Raw genomic sequence first — 23,588 nt, forward strand, 5'->3', positions numbered from 1 at the left:
GTATTCCACCAGTGAGCAGCAGTAAAACTAAAAATTTTTGAGTAAATTCAAGGCACAACCTCTGGGAATTAGCAAATAAGTCATATGTCCTGGTATCATATTGGGATGGCAGTGACCAAACCGAATCAGAGGTGACAAAGGGATACATTTGATTTGGTGGTATTGATGAAACATCAGACAGGAAGACTGAAATTGAATGAGTTTCTTAAATGGTAACCAATTGAGTTTGTATAATAATAATACTGAGATACATGGTCAAACTTAGATAGTTGCATAGTCATCTGCACTGGCCAATCATAGAGCTATGGACGATTATTTGCATTTAAAATGGCTGACTTGTCACACCTACAGGGTAAACCATTTATGAAAATAATTTCAAAATTGGTATGCATATAGGTTAACCATCATAGCTCAAGCCTTTTGTGGTTTAAAGAAATCTCATTGACAGCTCTAGATAACCCAACCAACTGTAAATTGTGGGGTCAAAATATTCTAATAAAACAGTCACCACGGAGTGACCATGGTGCTTAAAATGTTAGGGTTAACACCTGTGTGAGCATGGCAAGGAAGAATTAGAATACAATAATATAAATACAACTTTATAATAGCCATGAACAAAGTTATAGAGCAATTGTCAGTATTATTAGATCCTTTGGCTTTGGTACTGGTATTTTTCTGTATTGGTAGAGCACTAGTTTGTCTTATATCATTGTCATTACCTCTGTAGATATGGTTTGTGTAAAAACAAATGTTTATGGTTGGCTTTGGGGTAATGGAGTAAATATTTTTAAAATACAAAAAGAAGCAAAATTCATGCAAAAACATGCACCCGAGCTGTATTAAAAGGGTGCGACTTTCAAAAAGCCTGGGTAAAAAAGTTATGAAATTAAAGGTGGCGGCCATGAAATGGCTGTAATGATGTTAATGATAATAAAGTATAACAATGCAAAAAACCATTATTAATATTTATTATCATCAACATCATCACCTTTGATTTCAATACTTTTTCACCCAGGCTTTTTATACAGCTTGGCTGTTTTTGTATGGATATTTATGTGGCAGATGGATGTAATTGTTATTGTGGCTATCTCCACATCTCAAGTATACAATACTATAATAATATTATGTAAGTAAAGATACAAATAGGCTACTCATGCATGAGTTGAAAAATCTATACTTTGTGTTGTCATGCTCTTCAACTATTCTATCTTTATACATAGCTATACACACTTACTTTGATAGCAGCCATTCCTGCATCATCAGATTTTATTTCACGTCTCACCATAGGGTAAGGATGACCACCCATTGGTTTATCATCTAACTGCTTAACATATCCCAATGATGTATTGTAATGAACTACAGCAAAAAACACCAGAGAATACTTACACCAAGTGCAACACTAATACTGTTGTTTACATATTTAAAGCTAATGGTGCTCTATATTAATACAGTTTGAAAATTAAGATTGGTAGTCACTAGTATATATATTAAGTGCATAACTTTGAACACACACATCCACACATCATGTGTACATTTAGTTGTTTAGATGAAGATACACACACCATTAGTGGTCGCGTCCTTTCTTCTTCTATTCTTCCTTCTCTGATACCACACCAGGAATATGATCAACAGTACAACAATGATACAAGCAACAATGCTGATCACTACACCAGCAATAATTCCACCAACACTTGAGTCATTGGCACTAGACTGTCCACCACTTGTAACAGTAGGATCACCACCAATTGCTTTGGTAGGAGTAATAGTAGATGACTGAGATGACTCCATCAAGTTAGGAGTATAGATTATACTGCTCATGGTGATCACTGTAGTGCTAAAAGAAGTGATGGCACTACTGGTTACAGTTGATTCAATAGTAGTAGCAGAAGTCCTGGCAGTAGTGGTAGTTGTGGTGACAGAAGAAGTAACTGCAGTGGCAGTAGATACTCCTAATCTAGAAGTAGAATCTATTATGGTAGAGGGTAACACTGCTGCAGTTCTTGTAGTAGCAGCAGAAATGACTGTAGTGACTGTAGGGGAAGTTGTAGTTAAAACACCTACATAACAAAACTTCTATGCGATCCATTATTATAATTATGTACTGTTTATGTTTTAACCAGACAGCACAATAGTTTTTGTATGCACTGCGCACCATAAATCAATATGCACATGTATAAAAATAAGTGTATATAAATAGTGCTGATTCTATAAAATGTAAATAGCCATTCTATTTACATTTCATCAGCATGAATCACATTTGTTTCATATTCATTGTTAAAATTCTGCAGTTAAATAGCTACATACATCTTAAATAAGTGCTAATTGCTGGACATTCATTAGTTTTTCAATGTTAATGAGTTATTAAAGGCTTTACAGCAGATTATGCGTATTTCTGACAAAACAGTTAACTTCAATGTCCATTGATCAATTCTCAGCCAGGTACAATTATAATGTAAATTGAGTTACGAACACATGAGCAAGTACAGCTCCAAACACTAACAGGTGTCAAAAAAATTATCTGTATCCAAGTAAAAAATTTCCCATGCAGTGGCTTAGCACATAGCACTTCCAAAAGTTTATTCCTCTGGGCAGCTATCACAGCAGTCTTCCATTGTCCAACCTCACAACTTAAAACATCACTCAGAACCAAAGAAGAAGCAATGTCATCAACCATAGCCAAAATAGACTTACGTGGGGGAAACTGTAACATAATCTCACAACAGGCTTGCACTAGACAATCCCTTGATGTCTGCAAATGATGGGATGGGATAACAATAGTAGACACCTCTGATAAAAGTGTTCAATGCTCAGTAAACCTCTTCCCCCTAATTTACGAGGTAAATACAACCTTTCAATAGCTGAGTGTGGATGATGGCTTTTGGCATCAGTAAGTGTCTTATGGATAGTAATGTCAAACTGGTTGATCTCTGCCTTAGTCCAATCCACAATGCCAAACCCATAGGAAAGCATCAGGATGCAAAAGCTGTTAGTGGCCCATACTTTAAACTGACCACAAAGTAGAGATCCCCAAATAAGCTTTAAACACCTGTGCAGTTTGCTAGTTATAATTGACTTTTTAGTGGTATGATCAATACCACCAGCCTCAGGAAACCCTAAATATCTATATGTTTGACCATAATCAAGCTCACTAATTTCAATACCCAGAGTTGGCAATGGACCTGTTAGGGTTAATTTTCCCCTCTTTACAGATAATTTGGCACATTTCTGAAAACCAAGCTGCATGCCAATGTCATCAGAAAATTTTCTAACAGTGTCCACAAGAGACTGTAACCAATTATCATTCTGAGCAAATAATTTGTTGTCATCCATACACATTAAATGTGTCAAATTCATAGTTGAAGATATCTTGTATCCTCTCAGGTTGTCTAATAAATAGCTGAGTGGGTTCAGAGCCAAACAAAACAATAACGGACTCAAGGTATCCCCCTGAAAGATACCACACTTAATAGACACATCTGACAATTTAGTAGTGGCATTACCACGTAGCTTCAAAAACAATGTAGTCCTCTACAGTGGTAATAATCTCTCTAAACAAGCCACCAACATTGGTGGAAAATGGAACGAATGTAGGCACTCCAGGAGCCAGTTGTGAGGAACTGAGTCATAAGCTTTTCTATAGTCTATCCAGGCTACCGCCAGGGATCTGTTCTTACTCTTCACCTGGTGCCACACACTATTAGTCAATAGGAGGTGGTCAATACAACCATACTGACCCCTGGAGCACCCTTTCTGAGCATGGCGGATAAGTTGGTGGTGTTCGCAACGTTGATATACTAGGGAGGTGAGACAGCCAGTCCATAACTTGTAAATAATATTTAGACAGGTAATTGGCTGATAATTCTGTGGATTAGTCAAATCGTGGCTCTTAGGGATAAGCAAGGTTCTTCCAAGGAGGTAAAGCCACATCTCCTACAAGAAACTTATGAAAATATTTGCACAGAAAGTCATAAACTGATGATAGCCACTTCCACCAGAATCCCTGAATGCCTTCAGGACCTGGGGATGCCCAATTCTTTAATCAGTGAATAGCAGCAGTTAATATATCTGATATTATAGCTGGTATAAATTCATCAGGAGTAATTTTCTGAGTAAATTTCTCCTTCAGCTGTGGCAACCAGGAACTATTCAAATTAGCAGAAGTATCATGCTCAAAAATACTTTTCCAAAAGGTTATCAGTTCAAACTGATCAGGAATTCCAACATAGTTGAGCTTGGAATTGGAACGAAGATTACAATAAAACATTTTCTAGTTTCTTCTAAACATGTTGTTCTGCCAAAACCAAAGGAGTCTAGTTTGATACCTCCGCACTCTAGCAGCTAAACTGGTTATCCTTTGCTTCAAAGTCTCCACTGCTATTAGAAATGAAGGAGTATTCACAATATGGTAGAGCCTAAACAAATGAGACTTCAAATGTCGTAATCTGGCTGACAATGAGGGTGATTGGTGGATAGCCAACAATTGTGACAGATGACCCCTCAATTTCTGTATTTGTGATTGCAAACGGATTTTCCAGGCCCCCTTGTTTCCTCTTCTCCCTTCTCTATCAACACACTGACCGGGCCAGATAGTTTGGCAACTGCCATTGATCCTACATAAACTAAGCAGTCACACTGAGAAAGGGAAATACATTGACTCTGAATACATTCATGCGAACACTTATTTACCAAGCCCAACCACTTCTTAACTACATTGGTTTCAATCAATTTTGGCAATGCCTGTCGAGTGATGAAATCCAAAGTGCCCACCTCAGAGAGACAAATGCATATGTGATTGTACACTTCTTTCAAATCGTCAGAAATAGTAACATCAGTCAATCTATGTTCTACAAAACTTAACAATGTCTGAATCAAGACACACGGTAGTGTGTCGTGCGGCCCAAGAAGCCGGCGCATCACACCGTGAGTATATTTACAGGAAGAAAGTAAACGCGATTTTCACACCTTTGTAGCTCCGTGATTCCTTATCCGATTGAAACTAAAGTTGCTGCAGAAGTGCCGGCTAGGTAGGGGAGTCCACAGTCCACATTTGGAGAAAATTGCTCTAGCCATTTCCGAGATACGAACGGCCAAAGTTTTGGTTTTTTTTCTTCGTTTTTTTCTTCTACTTCTTCTTTTTGCACACTTTGCAAAATCCGCCATAAAACACGAATTCGTGATCCAATCGGGCTGAAATTTGGCAAACTTAAAGGGCTCATTAAGGCGAATCTCAGTACCAGGTTTGGTAGGAATCCGATGAACATTCACGGAGTTATGACCGATTATTTGCGTAAAATTAGGTCGAAGGTCTGTCACGCCCACAGGGTAAACCGCTTGAAGAAATGAGCTGAAAATTGCTATGTAGATGGAGTAACTATCGTAGGAGTGCCTTTTTGTGGTTTGAAAAGAATCCAGTTAAAGGCCATCGAGATATGACACAAAATCCAACCTGTGTCACAATTACGCGATCAAATTTTATGAATAAAAAAACTATTAGTTTTCACGTCTACCAGGCAAACCGCTTAGAGCAGTGAGCTGAAAATCGGTGTGTAGCTGGAATAATTATCATAGAAAATCCTTGCAGTAGTACAGAAGAATCGGATTACAAACTACTGAGTTCTGATTCCAAAGCCAACTACGTGTAGCATATGCGAGATCGAGATACTGTAATAGAACAGTCACCCTAATAGAGCATTCAGCTACGTTTATAACTTACTCCATTATAGAATTATATTACATTGCAAGTTATTCTGTAGGGAGTTCAGCTACAAACAGTTAATCTTATAGACAATTCAGCTACAAGCAAGTCACCCAGTAGAGAGTTCAGCTACAAATATGTTGCTGTAGAGATTCAGAACATCGTAAGTCACACTGAAGAGAATTCAGCTATAAACAAGTCACCTTGTAGAGAGTTCAGCTACAACAAGTCACTCTGTAGAGAATTCAGCTACAAACAAGTCACTGCATAGAGGGTTCAGCTGCAAAAAAGCTACCCAGTAGAGAGTTCATCTAGATCAGCTACAAACAAGTTACTTTATGCAATGTTCAGCTAAAAGTAAGTCACTCTGTAGAGAGTTTAGCTACAAACAAGTCACTCTGTAGTACAAACAAGTCACCGTGTAGCTGGAGAGTTCAGCAACCAATCAGAAAACCACCCTGTAAAGAGTTAAGTTTACAAACATGTTATAATTCTATGGAGAAAGTTATAACTCTATAGAGAGTTCAGTTAGAAACATTTAGTCATCCAGTAGAGAGATCAGCTACAAGACATCACCTTATAGAGAGTTTAGTTACAAAGAAACCACCATGTAGAGAGTTCAGCTGCAAACATATCACCCTGTAGAGAGTGCAGCTATGAACAGATCACCCTGTAGAGAGTTCAGCTAGAAAAGTCATCCTGTAGAGAGATCAGCTAGAAGGATCACCTTGTAGAGAGTTCAACTACAAACAAATCACCCTGCAGATAGTTCAGCTACAAACAAGTCACCCTATAGAGAAATCAGCTAGAAGAAGTTACCTTGTACAGAGCTCAGCTACAAAGAAACCATCATAATAAAGAGTTCAGCTGCAAACAAATCACCCTGTAGAAAGTTCAGCTACGAACAGATCAACCTGTAGAGAGATCAGCTAGAAACAAGTCAACCCGTAGAGAGAGCAGCTACAAAGAAACCAACTGTAGAGAGATCAATTACAAACAGATAACCCTATAGAGAGTTCATCTAGAAACAAGTCACCGTGTAGAGAGATCAGCTAGAAACAAGTCATCCAGAGATCAGCTAAAAACAAGTCACCCTGTAGAGAGATCAGCTACAAAGAAACCATCCTGTAGAGAGTTTAATTGCAAACAGAAAACCCTATAGAGCGTTCAGCTAGAAACAAGTCACCCTGTAGAGAGATCAGCTACAAAGAAACCATCCTGTAGAGAGTTCAGCTACAATCAAGTTACACTATAGAGAGATCAGCTAGAAACAAATCATCTTGTAGAGAGTTCAGTTGCAAACAAATCACCCTGTAGAGAGTTCAGCTTGAGCAAGTCACCTTGCAGAGAGTTCAGCTACAAAGAAATCACCATGTAGAGAGTTCAGCTGCAAACAAATCACCCTGTAGAGAGTTCAGCTAGAAACAAATCATCCTGTAGGGAGTTCAGCTAGAAACAAATCACCCTGAAAAGAGTTCAGCTACAAACAATGAGAGTTTCAGCTACAGTTCAGTTATGTAAGAAGTCACCTTATTAACTACAGTATGTGATAATCATCATTCAATGTTAAATATACAAATATTTCATCAGACAAAAGCTATACACACAATTACTTCCTTTCTTCCACAATTCCTTACAAGTTAAAAGGAAGCAGCATCAAAGCCATATAGCCAGCTTTAATTTGTGACTTGCAATACAAAAAGAAGTGATATCTAAGCCAAAACAGCCAAGCTATAAAAAAAGAGTGCGGCCCCCAAGTGCAAAAAGAAGTGAAATCCAAGGTGGCGGCCAAGAAATGGCTGTGATGGTAGGTTAATGGAAAAAATTTTAATTACGACAATTCAGATGAATTTGGTGCCAAATCCTAGTGGAGGAGGCAACACAAATTCACCTGAATTGTCGTAATTAAAATTTTTGCCATTAACCTACCATCACAGCCATTTCTTGGCCGCCACCTTAGATTTCACATCTTTTTGCACCTTGGGGGCCGCACTCTTTTTTTACAGCTTGGCTGTTTTGGTTTAGATTATCTAGTGCTTCAGACTGTGGGGCAAGATTAATAGAAGTGCCATTTACTGGTGATGAATCCTCATACAGTGTTTCAGGTTAAGGAGGATCGTGTTCACATAATGAAACAGTCTCAGGCTTAATAGGTGCATTAGCTTCTGTTGACATATGATGCTGCTGTATATCCTGCAATTCCTGATCAGATAATAATTTCGAATTGATAATGGCACGAGCTGGCATGCCAAGTTGTTAGTAGAATGAAACATTTTGTCCCGATTTCAATCATCCCAAAATGCCTTCAATCTCTTCTGATAACCTCTGCCAGCAGCTCTAGCCTTGTAGTAGCACCACATCAACTCCATGTTCTCCAAGCGGGACCAGGGGTGCTTTCCACGAACCGTACCAGTCACAGAAAGAGTATTGTTCAACAATTCAGTAGAGAAGCTTCTCCTAGAAGGGGGTATCAAAACTACTACTACTACTACTACTACTACTTTTTTTTCATAAACTAAAATCACATGTACAATTGTACAGAAAATAGGAGGGGCATCTTGTATATATTACATTAGATACAACTCATAATATTTTGCAGATTAAGTGATCGTAAAATATGTATTGTTCCAAGTAAAGCTGCTTTCTGAAGATAGCACAACAAACTTGAAGAATACTCTGGGATAGACTGCAGAAATTCTCTACACTGCATCAACATCACTCCTGTGTGGCTAATTACAACAGGAATTACATGGACAGACATTTGATACATAGAATAAAAGTCTCTTGCCAGCGGTTGGTATTTGTGAATCTTCTCACTCTCCTTGGATGACACATTGATGTCAGCTGGACGTGATACTTCAATAAACATAATGGCTTTCTCACTGTAGTCAAACAGTACAAGGTCAGGCCTATTGCTAGGACGATGACACTTAGAGACTAAGCTAAAGTCCCACAAAAGCTTGGCTGATTCATACTACTACTACTACTACTACTACCACTACCACTACCACTACCACTACCACTATCACTACCACTACCGCTACCACTACCACTATCACTACCACTACCGCTACCACTACCACTATCACTACCACTACCGCTACCGCTACTACTACTACTACTTACTACTACTACCACCACCACTACCACTACCACTATCACTACCACTACCGCTACCGCTACTACTACTACTACTTACTACTTTGTTTTCATTGAAGAATTACACATGTACACAGGTACAGATATACATTGCATAACAAGTAAAATACCTAAGTTACACAAGAAGTAACTTTGTAGAGAGTTCAGCTACAAAGAAACCACCCTGTAGAGAGTTTAGCTATGAACAGATCACCTTGCAGAGAGTTCAGCTAGAAATTAAACAAGTTGCCCTGTAGAGAGATCAACTACAAAGAAACCACCCTTTAGAGAGTTCAGCTACAAACAAGTTACCCTATAGAGAGATCAGCTAGAAACAAATAATCTTGTAGAGAGTTCAGCTACAAACAAATCACCCTGTAGAGAGTTCAATTACAAACAGATAACCCTATAGAGAGTTCAGCTAGAAACAAGTCACCCTGTAGAGAGAATCCTGTAGAGAGTTCAGCTACACGCAAATCACCCTGTAGAGAGTTCAGCTACATTTCAAGTCACCCAACAGAGAGATCAGCTGCAACAAGTTATCCTGTAGGAAATAATTGGTATGTAATAAATATCCCATCCAAAAACAGCTTATAGCTGTAAAAAAAGTGCGCGTCCAAGTAAAGCAGAGTTAACTGCGACAAAAAGTAATGATATCATAATGCGGCCATGTGCGAGGTGTGCAAGTTGTAAAATTAATATTAGCTAATCAGATAATACAATGTTATTGTTAAAGTGTTAATGAGAACTATGTGATGCTGCTAGTTTTTAAGTGTGTGAGCATCTTCATAAATGCCACATAAATTTAATTCTCAATAAAGCAATGTGTATAGATTCTCTGATAGTAATAAATAGTTTGAGTTTGGCCACCTTTCCTTTGTTCGTAGCATTGCTGTATACAGGAAAGGCGGCCAAACTCAAACTATTTATTACTATCACAGAATCTATACACATTGCTTTATTGAGAATTAAATTTATGTGGCATTTATGAAGATGCTCACACACTTAAAAACTAGCAGCATCACATAGTTCTCATTAACACTTTAACAATAACATTGTATTATCTGATTAGCTAATATTAATTTTACAACTTGCACACCTCGCACATGGCCGCATTATGATATCATTACTTTTTGTCACAGTTAACTCTGCTTTACTTGGACGCGCACTTTTTTTACAGCTATAAGCTGTTTTTGGATGGGATTTCAATACTTTTTGTTAGAATAAGCAATGTACTGTTGATAACAGTAGGTGAGTTTCCATGGTTTTGACAGAAACCCCAGATTACAGTGACAGAATATTAAAATATAACTGTAATTTTAGTGGCCAGGGCCGCCCACATTGGGGGTAACTGGGGTATTTTACCCCCTACCACAGCCCGAAAGGGGCCACTTGAATACCTGTTTAAAGAAAGATCGATATACTCTAATAGAGCAGTCAGGATCTAGACCCTTCCTTGCCCCTGGGCCCCTCTTTAACTCTTTTCCCTGGGCCCTCTAATTTCTCTGGACGGCCCTGTTAGTGGCATGCAACTGCAGTCAACTAACACCCATTTTAACTAGTAAACCCTTAATAACACTTTGCCTTTCATCTTGTACTGCATTGAAACGATCAAAATACTCTATTAGAGCAGTCACAAAACAGTTGTAACACAGCAATCAATATTTAGCATAGTTACTACTTCTGCTTAGCATCGGATTGTATAGTTTAAATTACTAGCTACTTACAGACTTTACAATATAAAAATATGGCACTTGTAGAAATGTGACTGTTCTATTAGAGTATCTCGATCTACTTCAAGCATTGACTAATTCAAGTGAAAAAGCTACGCCCCTGCCAAGAGATCTTGTGAAATGAAATGAGAATAGTAAAGAAAAGGCAAGTATCAGAGGAGGCTGGACACGGCACACGTGAGCGCATCTGTTTCAATGTAAAAAGCAATCGAGCTTCTAATGAAGTTTCTAAGTACACCACTCGAAAATGCAATCAATTTCTTCTCCGTTCGAACAATCTACCCCAATCTACCCCACCCTTTAAAGTAGTAAATTCCTCGTTCAACTTAAGTGTATCACGTGAGAAAGCAGCGCGGGAATGTAATGGATGGTCAGGATTGCGCGAGAGCATGTACTCCGGAAAATTCTACTCAGAAGCGTGCAAGAAGTTCCCCAACGCTGCAAACACCTCATAGAGAGCCAAAGCGGATTCCTCTTAGACAGCAGGACCAGAATAGGAACAGTTTGTCGCCACGTGTTTTATCACAAACCTTTAGAAACAGGTCGAATCATATTCATAATCCTAAACCAAAGGAGAGATGGACTGATTCCGAATTAAGAGCACTGACTGATTTTGTGCTGTTTCATTGTGAAGGTAATGCATGGCCAGCTCACAAGCGTGAAGATTTCTGGGGAAGTGCCAGTGAATTTGTGCAAGCTAGATCAGGCCTGAGCACGTGCAGAACTGGTAAGTATATATTAGCCGTGTTAAAATTTTAAGTACAGTTACTTTTTAGCACAAGCTTGCCGATTCCAAGTAGTTGGAGGCTTATCCAAAAAGTACAAGACGCCAAAAGAGGCAGAGGCCGACTTTTGTGGACAGGATTCTACTGCACGTGTGACACCTGTGAATGAGCCCATGCGTAGTGCACAAAATTCACCTGCACCTGATACAGGAAATGAAAATCCACCCACATTTGCTGATCTGTTTAGCAGCCTACCAGAGGATACTCAACTACAAACACTCTCTGGGCTTTTCTCTTCATATCTGTTATCTTGTCATGACCTGCAAGTTCCTGATGATTTCCTGTGCCATTCAGCAAATGCCATGTTACAGTTAAGGCTAAATAAATGTACAAACGTTTTGTACAACTTAGCTAAAGGAATGGGGACACTAAGGGAAGATAACACCGACTCGAAATTTCCCATGAAACGTATGCCTATGGGCTTAGTTGAGTATGCTGCCAGCTTTTTTGCTTGCGATGACCTACGAGAGGTAATTTTCTGTAAGGAAATAAGGCTGTTAATCTCTTTTCACACCCAGATATCTTGTCCTCCTGATTACCGGTCATGGCAGCAAAGCATGTACTGCCAATTTGGACAGAAGTGGACAAAATTACTCCGGGGGCCCATGTGGAGTGTAGTGTTTTCTGGACAATCATCAGAAGAGGCAGAAAACAACTCACATAGTCAAAGCACTATGAAAGTAAAGAGCTGGATTTGATTGCACAAATTAAAAATTATTATGCTGTAGGCATTAGTCAACATTCCAGCCCTGTCGGATAGAACAATGCGCCGTGACATCGAATCAAGTAACATACATTTGAATTCACAAATCCAGGTAATTTTTCTTAACATTGTTTATCATCTCTCATCCCAACATTATAGATTTCTGTTCTTGATGAAGCTGCCAGGTCGAGCCCTGAGGCATGGTGGTGGCTAAAAGCTGATGGGTGTGACATCACCAAAGGCCTTAAAGAATCTGTGAAGCAACAGTGGAGTGGTGATGTTGATCTAAATGATGGCTGTTTGCAGCAGCAGTTTAAGGGTTATAAGCAACGATTGGAGGAGGCCGATAAGGTTGGTCTACAAAAGGATAGAGCTGGGGAAGATCTAGATCGCACCTTGCAAGATTTAGTGAAGGACTTGGACTTCATTTATTCAGGTATACATACACTACATTTATACATGCATAGTGAACTAAATGGATTGTTTTAGAATTGAAGCAGTCAAATGATACTTACTCAGAGAAGTTGCAGTCCAATAAGTACATTGAAAAAGACCTCATCAACTTGAGCTGGAAGATAAAGGAACTTGGGGACTTAAATGAAATGGGAAGATCCTTGCATACAGAAGTTAATTTATTGTATAGCAGATTGGAAGCTGGTCAGTGCTTTTGGGAGCAAGAAAACATTCCTAGACTCTTGACAGATATTCGGAAGAAGTTACGTTCCTTTATTAAAGGAATAACACGCCACCAACGTACTGCAGCAACCCATATTTTGGTTTTCATGATTAGCCAAGAGATGCGAAGAACAAAACCATATGCGATACCAGTTCAGTGTATACCATACAAGGGCTTGTCTGATTTAAAAGTTCGTGAGCTCTCCAACAGGATTATTGAAGAAATGACTAAGAGGAAGATGAAGGTGGCAGGTGAACTACAGTGTGGGTATTTCTTCATGCCACTTATTTTAAATTTATTAGGATTCACTACAGATGGCGAGTGGAATTCTCTACGGAGTAAAGGGAATACTCGTCCATTGTCTGTGTTTCAAGTCCTTAGTGATGCCAGAAGAAAGTATTCGCGTACAGGGCTACAGACAATGATTGGAATGTTGAGTCCATTGTGTAAGCTAAATTTAATTCAATTATTTAGTATATCTTTGTATGTTGATTTTACAATTAGGTAATGCTGACGGAGTTGTTACAGCACGTGTTCATAATGATGCTGTGCATACAGACCTACTCAATCAAATTCATGGGTGGATTACGGCAGGTGCAAAACAAGATGATGTAATTGAGCGACTCAGGTTAAAGACCGTGCCTACAGGCTATAATGTTCATACCTGGATACAAGGTATGTACATCTTAAAATCTATATGCTTGAAATGGTATTTACTGTTGCAGGTAAAGATGAGACGCAAGTAGACAAGTTGAGATCCATTTTGGCCCAGTTGGAATATAAGCACCAAATAGATCTGTGGCACTCCAAAGGAATTCCTTTCAAAGATTATTTGTATGTTCCGGAAGTACATCCAATCACGGGACTTCAGTTTTGTGAACGAGAGGATGAAGCTCACATATTGAAGGTACGTGATAGTTCCACAATTTCTAATGTGCTAAAGCACCTATGTATAGGATTGTCAATAATAGCTCCTTAGGGTTAGTGTTTGGCTGAGAAATTTATATGCTTTATAATGAGCAGCCAGCTTTTGTTATTGAGATAATGCATATATTTTTAAATCCATGTAGCGCATTGGACACAGTCTTAGAACCGGAGGACATGCTGACATAGAGTTAGAAAGGTTTCAGGAAGCTTTACATGACTCGTCTGCTGGGCTGACTTACACAGCTCTATCAGGTGTCCGTAAACAATCTGTAGAGGACGTAGAGAGACTGTTTAGCAAGTCTTTAGTGAAATGGATGGAGGAGAAGGAATACAATGCAGAGGCCCAACATCTTAGGATTGTCTGTAACTGGAGACGTGCCTGTGATGAAAGGGGGCTTACAAGGGTACAACGTAGTGAATTTAACAACGATTTTCTGAATTACCTGCTTGATGATTTAATGCCTTGGCACAAAGAAGAGAAACTAAGAGATTTTAGTTTACTGGAAGTTAACAGGTATATTACATGCAGCTTGGTATGTTTATGACAATGTATTTCTGGTGTTTAGAAGCATTGCGGGTGTGAGAGGGTTCAGTAGGGAGACAATAATTGCACTTGCTGCTAACATTGAATCTCGTGAGTGGAGGTGTAAATACCTTGCTGCTAACAATGAACCACCCGAGCACCCCAGGGCAAGTACAACCGATGACGTGGAGTGTTTCTTTAGTGTTTTGCGGGATAGTGTGGGAAAAGATTTCACACTGAAAGAGGTGAATAGCATTGCATCTTATACACTAACTCATGCTTTATCATGCAGGTTCAATTTGGCTGGAGAAGAGTTGTACATGAGTTTGCTAAAAGGCTTGATCCAGAATTGCCTTTTTATTACTACACGTCATCTCGAAGTCGTTTTTATGAGGGAGAAATGCCTGATTTTGATACGAAAGGAAACAAAAGTTCCAAGCCAAAGCGTATACCTCAGTATGAATTGCTCGGATCTAACAATAGAGTTACACTTTCTGTCCGTAAATCTACTTCAATCAGAACCTCCTTTCACAATTTACCAGTCAAGCTACCACCACCACCTGGCACGGTTTATCAATTAACAGATGAGCATTCATATTCAATTCATAAGAAATAACTCAGAAATAATTACAATTATTGACTAGCACTACTACATTGTACAACAACTCGGGACCATGTTCCATTTTTTGTAATAATAATTCCAGCATACAAGCCTGGAGTTTTATACAGTTTGAATCTAATCCAATCAAAGTATATCTTAAGAATTTTATTGTGATCCATAGCGTGGTGCACATCAGGAAGAGCTTCTGACACAACATATCCAATCCGTTCCCAATCCTTATCAACCTTGCACATAAATGCAATGGAACGGGAATCAATATTATTGCTGGGCTCCTTTTGAAGCTTAACAGGAACTGTGTGACCATCCTTTAACTTCTGCTTGGCCAATCCCAGTAACTCTTGGTAACGATGTTCTTTTGTTGCCCCTATGCACTTGAACACCACTGAATGGGTAATAAAGGAATTAGTGAGATCCTCTTCATCACTGAGAGAGTCTAATCCTTGATCCTCGACAACAATATCTGACCCTTCATCACTGGGTTCTTCGCGATCAAAATCAAACCACTCCCAATTCCACATCACGAAAATCTTATTATCACAGAACAATGTGTATTGAGACAGATCAACAGCTTTACTAAAATCTTCTTCCTGTGAAATTAAAAAAAAACAAACAATAAACTGAACAAATTTTTATTAATTTCAACTATTAAGCTATTTGAATATTGTAATACAACATTCAGTTCAAGTTAAGCTGCACATGTGGCGTTCTCACATACATACACAATCATAAACATACGCAATTACAGCCACAATCGCGTACGTCTATTAAGAAGGCGTTATCAAAGCTAACAGGGAGCCGGGCCACTGCAGGGAGAGGGTGATCCAACAAATCAGTGTCGTGAGCAAAACCGTCGAAGTAGTGTACAGTACCATCATCCTGATCCTCCCAACATAATTTGATTTCCCTTAAAACAGGTTTATATACAGGAAAGTTGGGAACAACGTATTGAAACGAGTTCCCCTTCGCGAGTACATCGACGTAGGCGTACTGCGCCATTTTGGTATGCAAACTATGCAATTAAAGGGATTATTTTTGGTAGCGCTTATATCGTGTCCAACCTCCTCTGGGCAAGTATGTACAGAGACAATAGAGGGGCGCGTAATTATGTCCTGTTGTAAATAAACGCCTTTAAAATTTATATTACTACTAAATAAACGCACCAGAATAGGCTTGTGTGGCTGTTGTCTCCAAGGTTGTCTCATTACTTGTCTTTTCGTGTTGAAGGGATTTAGTCGCAATTGGTGAGTTTAACTATACATGTATTTGTGTTGTAAAACTTAATTGTAAAAAGGCGATTAGCACATCATGATAAACATGTATTTGTCACAGTAGAGTCTCTCACGAAGTCACGATTATTACGAGACATTGGGCCAGGGTAAAAATTTACTGCTATATTTAGAGGTTGTAGCGTTTTTATATCTTAGTATCTTAATAAATAATCCCCCATGATGACTAATCACTAATAGTACAGTGAAAACTGGTCATTATTCAGCCCGTAGGGACAAAATTTTCTGACCTAGCCTTTTAAAGAGGTGGCTGCATTATGCGGCCTTAAAAAAGGTAAGAAGCATGCTGTTCTAACTGGCTATAGAGATGGATTTAGTGTATGACAGCGTATGAGACAGTGAGTGCTGGCAGCAAGGGGGCAGCCAATCTGTTAGAGCACCAAAAGCACTGCTTCAGACATAGGCAGTTAACTGTCAGCCCCAAGTGTAAAAAGTTTCACTATTGGTCCTTATAAGCTCCTGATGAAGAAAGTGATGAAGTCATTATCCATAGGATATATTTTTCAGAGTATCCATTTCAGTTCTACAATATAGTAGCCAAGCATAAGATGAACATAACACAGCATTCCAGTGGTTTAGTGGTGACCACAACACTGCCTGAGTTAAACTGTGGTGAGATTTGAGACTACCAGAAGCCCTGGAATGTCTTCAACACATGAAATACCAAATATGTAATGCCTGGCTTTCATCCACAGTGGACCTGTCTTGGTGGCCACTTGTACAGAAGGGAAACAGCTGCCACACAGTCTTGCGAGCGAAACAGCTAGTTGCCACACCCCTTAATTATCAATTTGTAAAATCTTTAGCAAAATTGTGTGTGCGAGCAAGTGCGATGTGGCAGTGCCGTGTATATGGTTGCTGCCTAGCAGTGACACATCACGAGTATTGAAGTCACAATGCATTACTGTATCATCCATCTAAATACAATCTCTGAATGTGTCATTTTGTGTAGAGAGCAATCTTCCACAAGAAGTGACCTGCAGGTTTCAGTGTATATTGTTAACCATTAATATTGTTCACAATATTGTGTACAGTGAAACCTCACTTAGTGGCCACCTCTTTAATAAGACCACCTCATTATATTGGCCACCTCTAGTAGGTCCCAAATATAGCTAAGCATTACTTATGACCTCATTAATAAGGCCACCTTGTTGTTCAGGCCAAATTTTTTGGTCCCACAGCCTGCCATATTAATGAGGTTTCATTGTACTTATGTGAATTTTTATTTTTCATAACTTTTCTTCAGGTTTACTGATGGGCACTATGAAGCATTGTTGACTGGTACGTGTATAATGTGGTGACTTGAAATGCTAAAACAGTACGTAGCATGTCTTGTATGTACATGTAATGTGTTGTAATGTGTCCACACATCCACACATCTTAGAAATAAATATAATTGTATTCTCTATAAATAGTCAGTTCCATTGTGCCTCTGGGTCACAAGTTGGTTGAGTATGGATCATCCAGGGCACTTGAGTCACATTTTGTCCTGGCCAAGTGGATCTCATCCACTGACAGAATATACAGGATCAGATCACGTGTATAAATTACGGTGGAACTTGTTTATTGCCACCTTCACTCATTCAGCAGGTAACAGTGTATAAATTCTCAATTGGAATTGGCTTTTCAAGAGTGGTTGTCTTTCTATACTAGTGGCCATTAAGACAGGTTGTACTGATAGAGTGTACATACTAGAGATGCAACAATATCCTCCACTTAGTGTCGTTTGATAGTGATGCAATGGAGACTATGTATTATTGCATTTAAATACTATACTATTATATTGCAACTCTAGCACGAATTTATAACAGGAATGTTTGTTAACCGTTTAGACATACTGGAGCCACACCCACTCATCTGGATTCTACAAATGAAGTCATACCAACTTGTTGTCATCATACTTACTCGTTACTCCCATTGTGTTTGGATGAAAATACATGCCGTCATGTGAGACTTGCTACCATGGCGGGCCACTGGAAAACATTTGCATAGCAGTTATATTACAGTCATTATTGTACAATTCTTAAATTACTGTTGTGAAAAGTGTTTGGTATTCATGTGTCTCCTCTGTGTGTTGTAATTACATGTGTAATTTTGTGTGGGGGTGCTATAAAATGCAATAATGCATGGTGACAATTGTATTAGGCGATTTTGCACACTTCCTTTTAAGCTAGCTACATGTGCTAATTACTCACAGCTTGTGTCAACAACTGGTAACCGCAGTTGTACTCTTGTGTCATTCTTTAAGCCGCGCCCTTAGAGGACAAATTATGTGGGGGCGACTAATTTCAAAACGAAGGATGGTATGCAGCACCATAGATTATATCTATGGACTATATAATCTATGGCAGCACACTTCTTGGTGGCTATATGTACTGATTAACTACATAGAGCGCCAGTTCATCAATACCCAGTGACCGCAGTTGTGCTCTGCGTCATTCTTTAAATTCCGAGTAAAATTCTTAGAGAGCAAATGACGTGGGGGCGACTAAATTCAAATTTCAAACTAGCCATTCTCGAAAACAAATGTTTCAATCTGAACGAAACTTTTAGAACAGTTTAAAGACACATTGCCCTACATGCCAAGCGAGTATTGCGGAAAACAACAATCTGGGATTTGTATTTGGCCTCTAAGTCGACTGAGGACGACTGAAACTTCGTTTGGTGCTGAAATCACGACTGTAGGGTAATCATGTATGGTGAAATCGATGATGTGAATCTTGAGGTGATTGAGTGAATACTGAAGCGATAACAGGGCGATCAATGTTCGGAATGCACAAAGGAACGCAAGGCATACACCTGCGGTTGCGTCTAACCGCATGCGATAAACAAAAAAATATATATATAAAAAAATGAAACTTCCCTTTGATGTCGGCAACCTCGATCACGAAACAATCGGCATGGATTTGCTTCACTGCTTGTGTGGTAGTTACTAGTGACACGATGAGTTCAACTCCAGAGTTTCAGAGGGATAGCGTAAGTGACGGGTGGATTACAGGAAGGCCGAATTTGACAACGTTCGTTCTTGTAAAATCCTCACGTAGTGGTCGCGTCATTTATTGTCTGCGGCGCGCGTTTCTGCTTTACTGGCCGCGCGACTCACTACCGTGAGTCTTGATATGTATATATATAATTTGTACAATTACTGATAAAATCAAAAATAGTTAAAGTATTAAAAATCTGCTTTAAATCTTGATTATGATTATGATTAAATCTTTTTCTTCTTCCTGTGGTAAAGAAAAAAAGATAAGTTAAAAAGCCCCAAAGCCAGCCATAGGCTGGCTTTGGGGTATAAAAATACAAAAAGAAGTGATATCTAATCCATAACAGCTAAGCTGTAAAAAGAGTGCGGCCCCCAAAAAAGTTATGGTGAAAAAAGATGTGAAATCCAAGGTGGCAGCCAAGAAATGGCTGTGATAGTAAGTTAATGGTAAAAATTTTAATGACGACAATTCTGGTGAATTTTGTGCCACATGGTCTTGGTACAAAATTCACTAGAATTGTCATTATTAAAATTTTTTACCATTAACCTACCATTACAGCATTTCTTGGTTGCCACCTTGGATTTCACATCTTTTTTCACGATAGCCTTTTTGGGGAAGCACTCTTTTTTTGGGAAGCACTCTTTTTTTATAGCTTGGTTGTTTTGGATTAGATAGTATTTTTACTAGTACTTACACTACTCAAGTGAAGTATCTGTACTATAGACTTGTAATTGACCAATACCGATACTCGTACCGATATATAATATTGGTATCGGTACATCCCTAGTATCCATCGCAATATTTTACACAATAATAAAATAAATTGATGTCCTATTATGTCAGAAATTAATGTTTGACTAGGATAGAGGTTTTTAATGTGTCCTATTCCCTTGACTTTGGAAACCTAAAGTATTTAATGTTTCAAGTAGCACAAAAAGGTTTCTTGAAATCTCTGGAAATCGCCTTGGTAGCTATGCCTCTGGCCATGCTTGAAGGAAAGGGGTGATAAAACACTTTCCAATTTTTGGAACCTTTTGTGTCATACTATCATGATTGGCAATATAATTGGTTGTTTCATAGCTTTTGGTTTGAGGTTGCATGACTGAAATATAATTAAGGTGCATGTAGTCAATAGATACTTACTAAAGTATACTCTAATAGCAATGTTGTAGTTAACATCATCTCGATTTCTAACTGAAACACTGCTTTGATTACCATTAACTTGATAAGTTGTTATTTGGTTATTGTTAGTAGCACTATGTAATAATAATGGTCGTGCTGTTCCTCTATTAGAATACAATCCCACAACTGATCCTGATGGTGCAGTGAACTGTTCTGTTACTGGGAGGGTGTAGTTGTGACATGAAAATGAACTAAAACCATTAGGATCAAATGTAACTGTGTTTGCTTGGATGAGTGAATACATAGTATCACTACCACTTCTTCCATTGTTCTCCCAAATACCAGGATAAAATGTCACTGATGGAGCACCTAGTATCTGATAACAGAACTCCCAGGTAGTCACAATTCCTTCACACTGAACTCTATATCCGGTTAGTATGTATGTTTGATCTGCAGTAATAATCATCTCATCATGCACCAGTGACCCAACAGTCTCAGGAGCTGTACACACTTGACCACTGACTGCTGTAACACAATTTTTTGCAGTAAATAGTTTGTATATATGTACGTTCCAAAGTCTAAACCACTCACCAGATAACAAAACCTGAATCACCACTGCATAAATACTTATCAATCTAATAACTACATTTAGAAGAAAAAAAACATTAAATTTTATAAGTTTATATAGTAAAAAATTACTTTATATTAAGAGGTTTGGCATTTTCTGATCAAAATATTATATACCCAAAAATCAGCTTCACAATATCTTCCTGGTAACTTGGCAGCATTGGCTAGGTATAACCAAGCCTAAAAGTGTCTTTAGTATGATCCTACGTGCTTCCATTAGATTGCTACGAAATTTTAAACTTTTTGTTCTGTGGAATTTTCTACTGACTATAACTGCCTGCCTGATGCCTTAGACAAGTATAACTCAAAAATGACTAAGGCTACAGGCTTGGTTTTTTCACTGTTTGGTGTCACTTCAGCCTGACAGATGTCTTTTGACATATCTCAGTACATACAATGCATGCATCATGGACTTACCTTTGTCCTCCTTTGTGTCCCATTTGTGTTGATTCACAGTAGCATGATGACTTTCCTATGTTTGTAAACAGGAATCTTCCATATTTTTCATGGTGACTGGATTGATTACAGAGGCACTTCTTCTACGGTTCTTCATTTTGTAATGCTGTGAACGGGCTGAACATAGCTGAAAGCAAAGCATAATGGCCACATCACTTTCGAGTCAGTAATTGATAGTTGGGGCATGGTTCAGACAAAAACAGTTAGTACTGACACCATTCTTTTTTTTGATACAGTATGCATGGTCATAATAATGTTATAACAAGTTGATGCTGTGCTACTTCTAAAAACCAGGCACCATGCAGCTAGTTATACGTATACATATAGCTGGAATTAATCAACAAAGTGTGTGTTTTGTAATAATGCATCAGAATTATCAAATTACTAAACCTATTGCAATTTCATATTTGGAGAATTATTTTGTAACTCTCTAGTTGTTATGCATTAATTGCTAAGTAAGCAATATTCAGCTTTAAACAACATATTATACACACAGAAGTATCCCCTAAACTGTTTTATGGTTTGTCTATCATATTTTTTTCCACAGGTTCTCGCTACAAACCCTTAAGGCTGCCCTTCACTTTCATTCATGTATGTATGGGACATGCCTCCTTTCAAGTCGAACAGGTACGCCTATTATAATAGCCTAAGAGGCCTGCTAAGGTGATTTTCAGTGATTTAATACCTAAAGAGCCTAATGGGAAGGTAGTTCACAAAGTTTGTAGAGAGTAGCTACACCCGTTTTTCAAACCAGCTGCCTCAGGGCTTCATTTAGTGTTTAGGCTGACTGCTTTTACCACTAAAAGAATTGCTCAAATGGATGCATACAGACAAGCATAGGTAGGTGGGTAGGTAGGTAGATAGTTAGATAGATAGATAGATAGATAGATAGATAGATAGATAGATAGATAGATAGATAGATAGATAGATAGATAGATAGATAGATAGATAGATAGATAGATAGATAGATAGATAGATAGGTACACACACACACACACACACACACACACACACACACACACACACACACACACACACACACACACACACACACACACACACACACACACACACACACACACACACACACACACACACACACACACACACACACACACACACACACACACACACACACACACACACACACACACACACACACACACACACACACACACACACACACACACACACACACACACACACACACACACACACACACACACACACACACACACACACACACACACACACACACACACACACACACACACACACACACACACACACACACACACACACACACACACACACACACACACACAAACACACACACACACACACACACACACACACACACACACACATGCATTTTTATTGAAAACAGTTAATTTTTAGTAAATCAGGTGCACGTCCACAGCCAGCCTTTGGCAGGAGGTCACCTACATCTGACTGAATTAGGGATTAAATGTCCACTAGAATATCCACAGGTGTAGGCGACTTCCCTTGTTTTCCTACTTTTTTTTCTATGAACTTAAAATTCCTAATGCTTGTAGTAGTACTATGAACAGTGAATATTTACCTTAACTCGTTGAATGTGCATAGTTGAATATAATTGTGCCTGCAGCTTTGACACAGCTGCTATATGAAACATGAATTCATATATTTTATCAAAAATATTCATAGTATTAATTTACAGTTCAAACAGTCCTGTATTAAAATTGTTAAAATCCTTAAAAATTACTAGCAATAGATAGATTTTTTTAAAGGAAGGCATACACTTGCATCTTAGTGTGAGAATTACACTGGCAAGAATTACACTGGCAAGAATTACACTAGCATGCGAAACATTCCAAACTAGGGAGTCTGGTGGGGGGGGGGGGCATACTTCTCCAGGAAAATCTTAAGTTAGATCCTTTGAAATTAAATTTGCGAGTATTTTCAGCAGTTTATCAACCTAGCACTGGTACACCTTCCATACGTGCAGGATATTATTGCCCTGATTACACTATATTTCAGTATAGTTGTACATGTGACTTACTGTGATCAATTGCAATGTTCGTCATGCTGGCTATTTCGACATAGTGTAATATGATATCCAATGTAAGCACATCCACCCCAAAGTTGTACAATTTACAGTAAACACATCTATGTTCTGCAACAGTTAATTAATCCTGCCCTGTATGTGCTGGATTTCATTGCCCTTTGTACAGGACTTTATTGCCCCATAGCTACACTGCTTCAATTAGTGACAATAGCAAGGATGCAAGTATAATGCTGAAACAAAGTCTATATAAACATTGGGTGGATT

At 38.6% G+C, this 23,588-nt stretch overlaps 3 protein-coding genes across 7 annotated transcripts in view; 1 reads left to right on the top strand and 2 right to left on the bottom strand.

The window, feature by feature from the left end:
• LOC136251368 (uncharacterized) overlaps nt 1-23,588 on the bottom strand; it is a 54,223-nt gene that overhangs the window by 22,142 nt on the left and 8,493 nt on the right. Inside the window, exons 2-5 of one of the 3 annotated variants that reach the window (XM_066043805.1) lie at nt 20,786-20,836; nt 20,216-20,716; nt 1,563-2,057; nt 1,235-1,356 (exon numbers count right to left, since the gene is read on the bottom strand). In XM_066043805.1, coding sequence (XP_065899877.1) covers nt 1,235-1,356; nt 1,563-2,057; nt 20,216-20,716; nt 20,786-20,836 — 1,169 coding nt within the window. Of the gene's footprint in view, nt 1-1,234; nt 1,357-1,562; nt 2,058-20,215; nt 20,720-20,785; nt 20,837-23,588 lie in introns of all 3 variants that reach the window. The other 2 variants (XM_066043806.1, XM_066043804.1) reach the window with 2 other exon arrangements.
• Nucleotides 10,744-18,224, top strand: LOC136251366 (uncharacterized). 3 transcript variants are annotated; one of them, XM_066043802.1, is made up of 14 exons: nt 10,745-11,293; nt 11,343-11,821; nt 11,870-12,031; nt 12,080-12,166; nt 12,214-12,490; nt 12,544-12,981; nt 13,033-13,176; nt 13,235-13,405; nt 13,456-13,637; nt 13,801-14,171; nt 14,224-14,425; nt 14,473-16,043; nt 17,335-17,406; nt 17,921-18,224. In XM_066043802.1, exons 1-12 carry the CDS (start codon nt 10,930-10,932, stop codon nt 14,794-14,796), a joined length of 3,201 nt encoding a protein of 1,066 aa, XP_065899874.1. In that variant the 5' UTR covers nt 10,745-10,929; the 3' UTR covers nt 14,797-16,043; nt 17,335-17,406; nt 17,921-18,224. The 3 variants fall into 3 exon arrangements, with proteins under 3 accessions (XP_065899871.1, XP_065899873.1, XP_065899874.1); XM_066043799.1 differs by having other exon boundaries at nt 10,744-11,293; nt 11,343-12,031; XM_066043801.1 differs by having other exon boundaries at nt 10,744-11,293; nt 11,343-12,031; nt 14,473-17,369.
• On the bottom strand, nt 14,768-15,862 carry LOC136251367 (uncharacterized). The gene is made up of 2 exons (XM_066043803.1): nt 15,562-15,862; nt 14,768-15,389 (listed from the first exon to the last, which is right to left on the bottom strand). Exons 1-2 carry the CDS (start codon nt 15,796-15,798, stop codon nt 14,814-14,816), a joined length of 813 nt encoding a protein of 270 aa, XP_065899875.1. The 5' UTR covers nt 15,799-15,862; the 3' UTR covers nt 14,768-14,813.

This window comes from Dysidea avara, chromosome 3 (assembly GCF_963678975.1).
Source record: "Dysidea avara chromosome 3, odDysAvar1.4, whole genome shotgun sequence".
NCBI lineage: Eukaryota > Metazoa > Porifera > Demospongiae > Dictyoceratida > Dysideidae > Dysidea > Dysidea avara.

Excerpts from the sequence above, each read along its gene's own strand:
- LOC136251366 (XM_066043801.1), top strand. The coding sequence starts at position 10,930 with ATGGATGGTCAGGATTGCGCGAGAGCATGTACTCCGGAAAATTCTACT. Across the intron at positions 13,177-13,234 it reads TGGAATGTTGAGTCCATTGT|GTAATGCTGACGGAGTTGTT; the intron begins GTAAGCTAAATT and ends TTTTACAATTAG. Across the intron at positions 14,426-14,472 it reads AAGATTTCACACTGAAAGAG|GTTCAATTTGGCTGGAGAAG; the intron begins GTGAATAGCATT and ends TTTATCATGCAG.
- LOC136251367 (XM_066043803.1), bottom strand. The coding sequence starts at position 15,798 with ATGGCGCAGTACGCCTACGTCGATGTACTCGCGAAGGGGAACTCGTTT. Across the intron at positions 15,390-15,561 it reads ATAACGCCTTCTTAATAGAC|GAAGAAGATTTTAGTAAAGC; the intron begins GTACGCGATTGT and ends TTAATTTCACAG.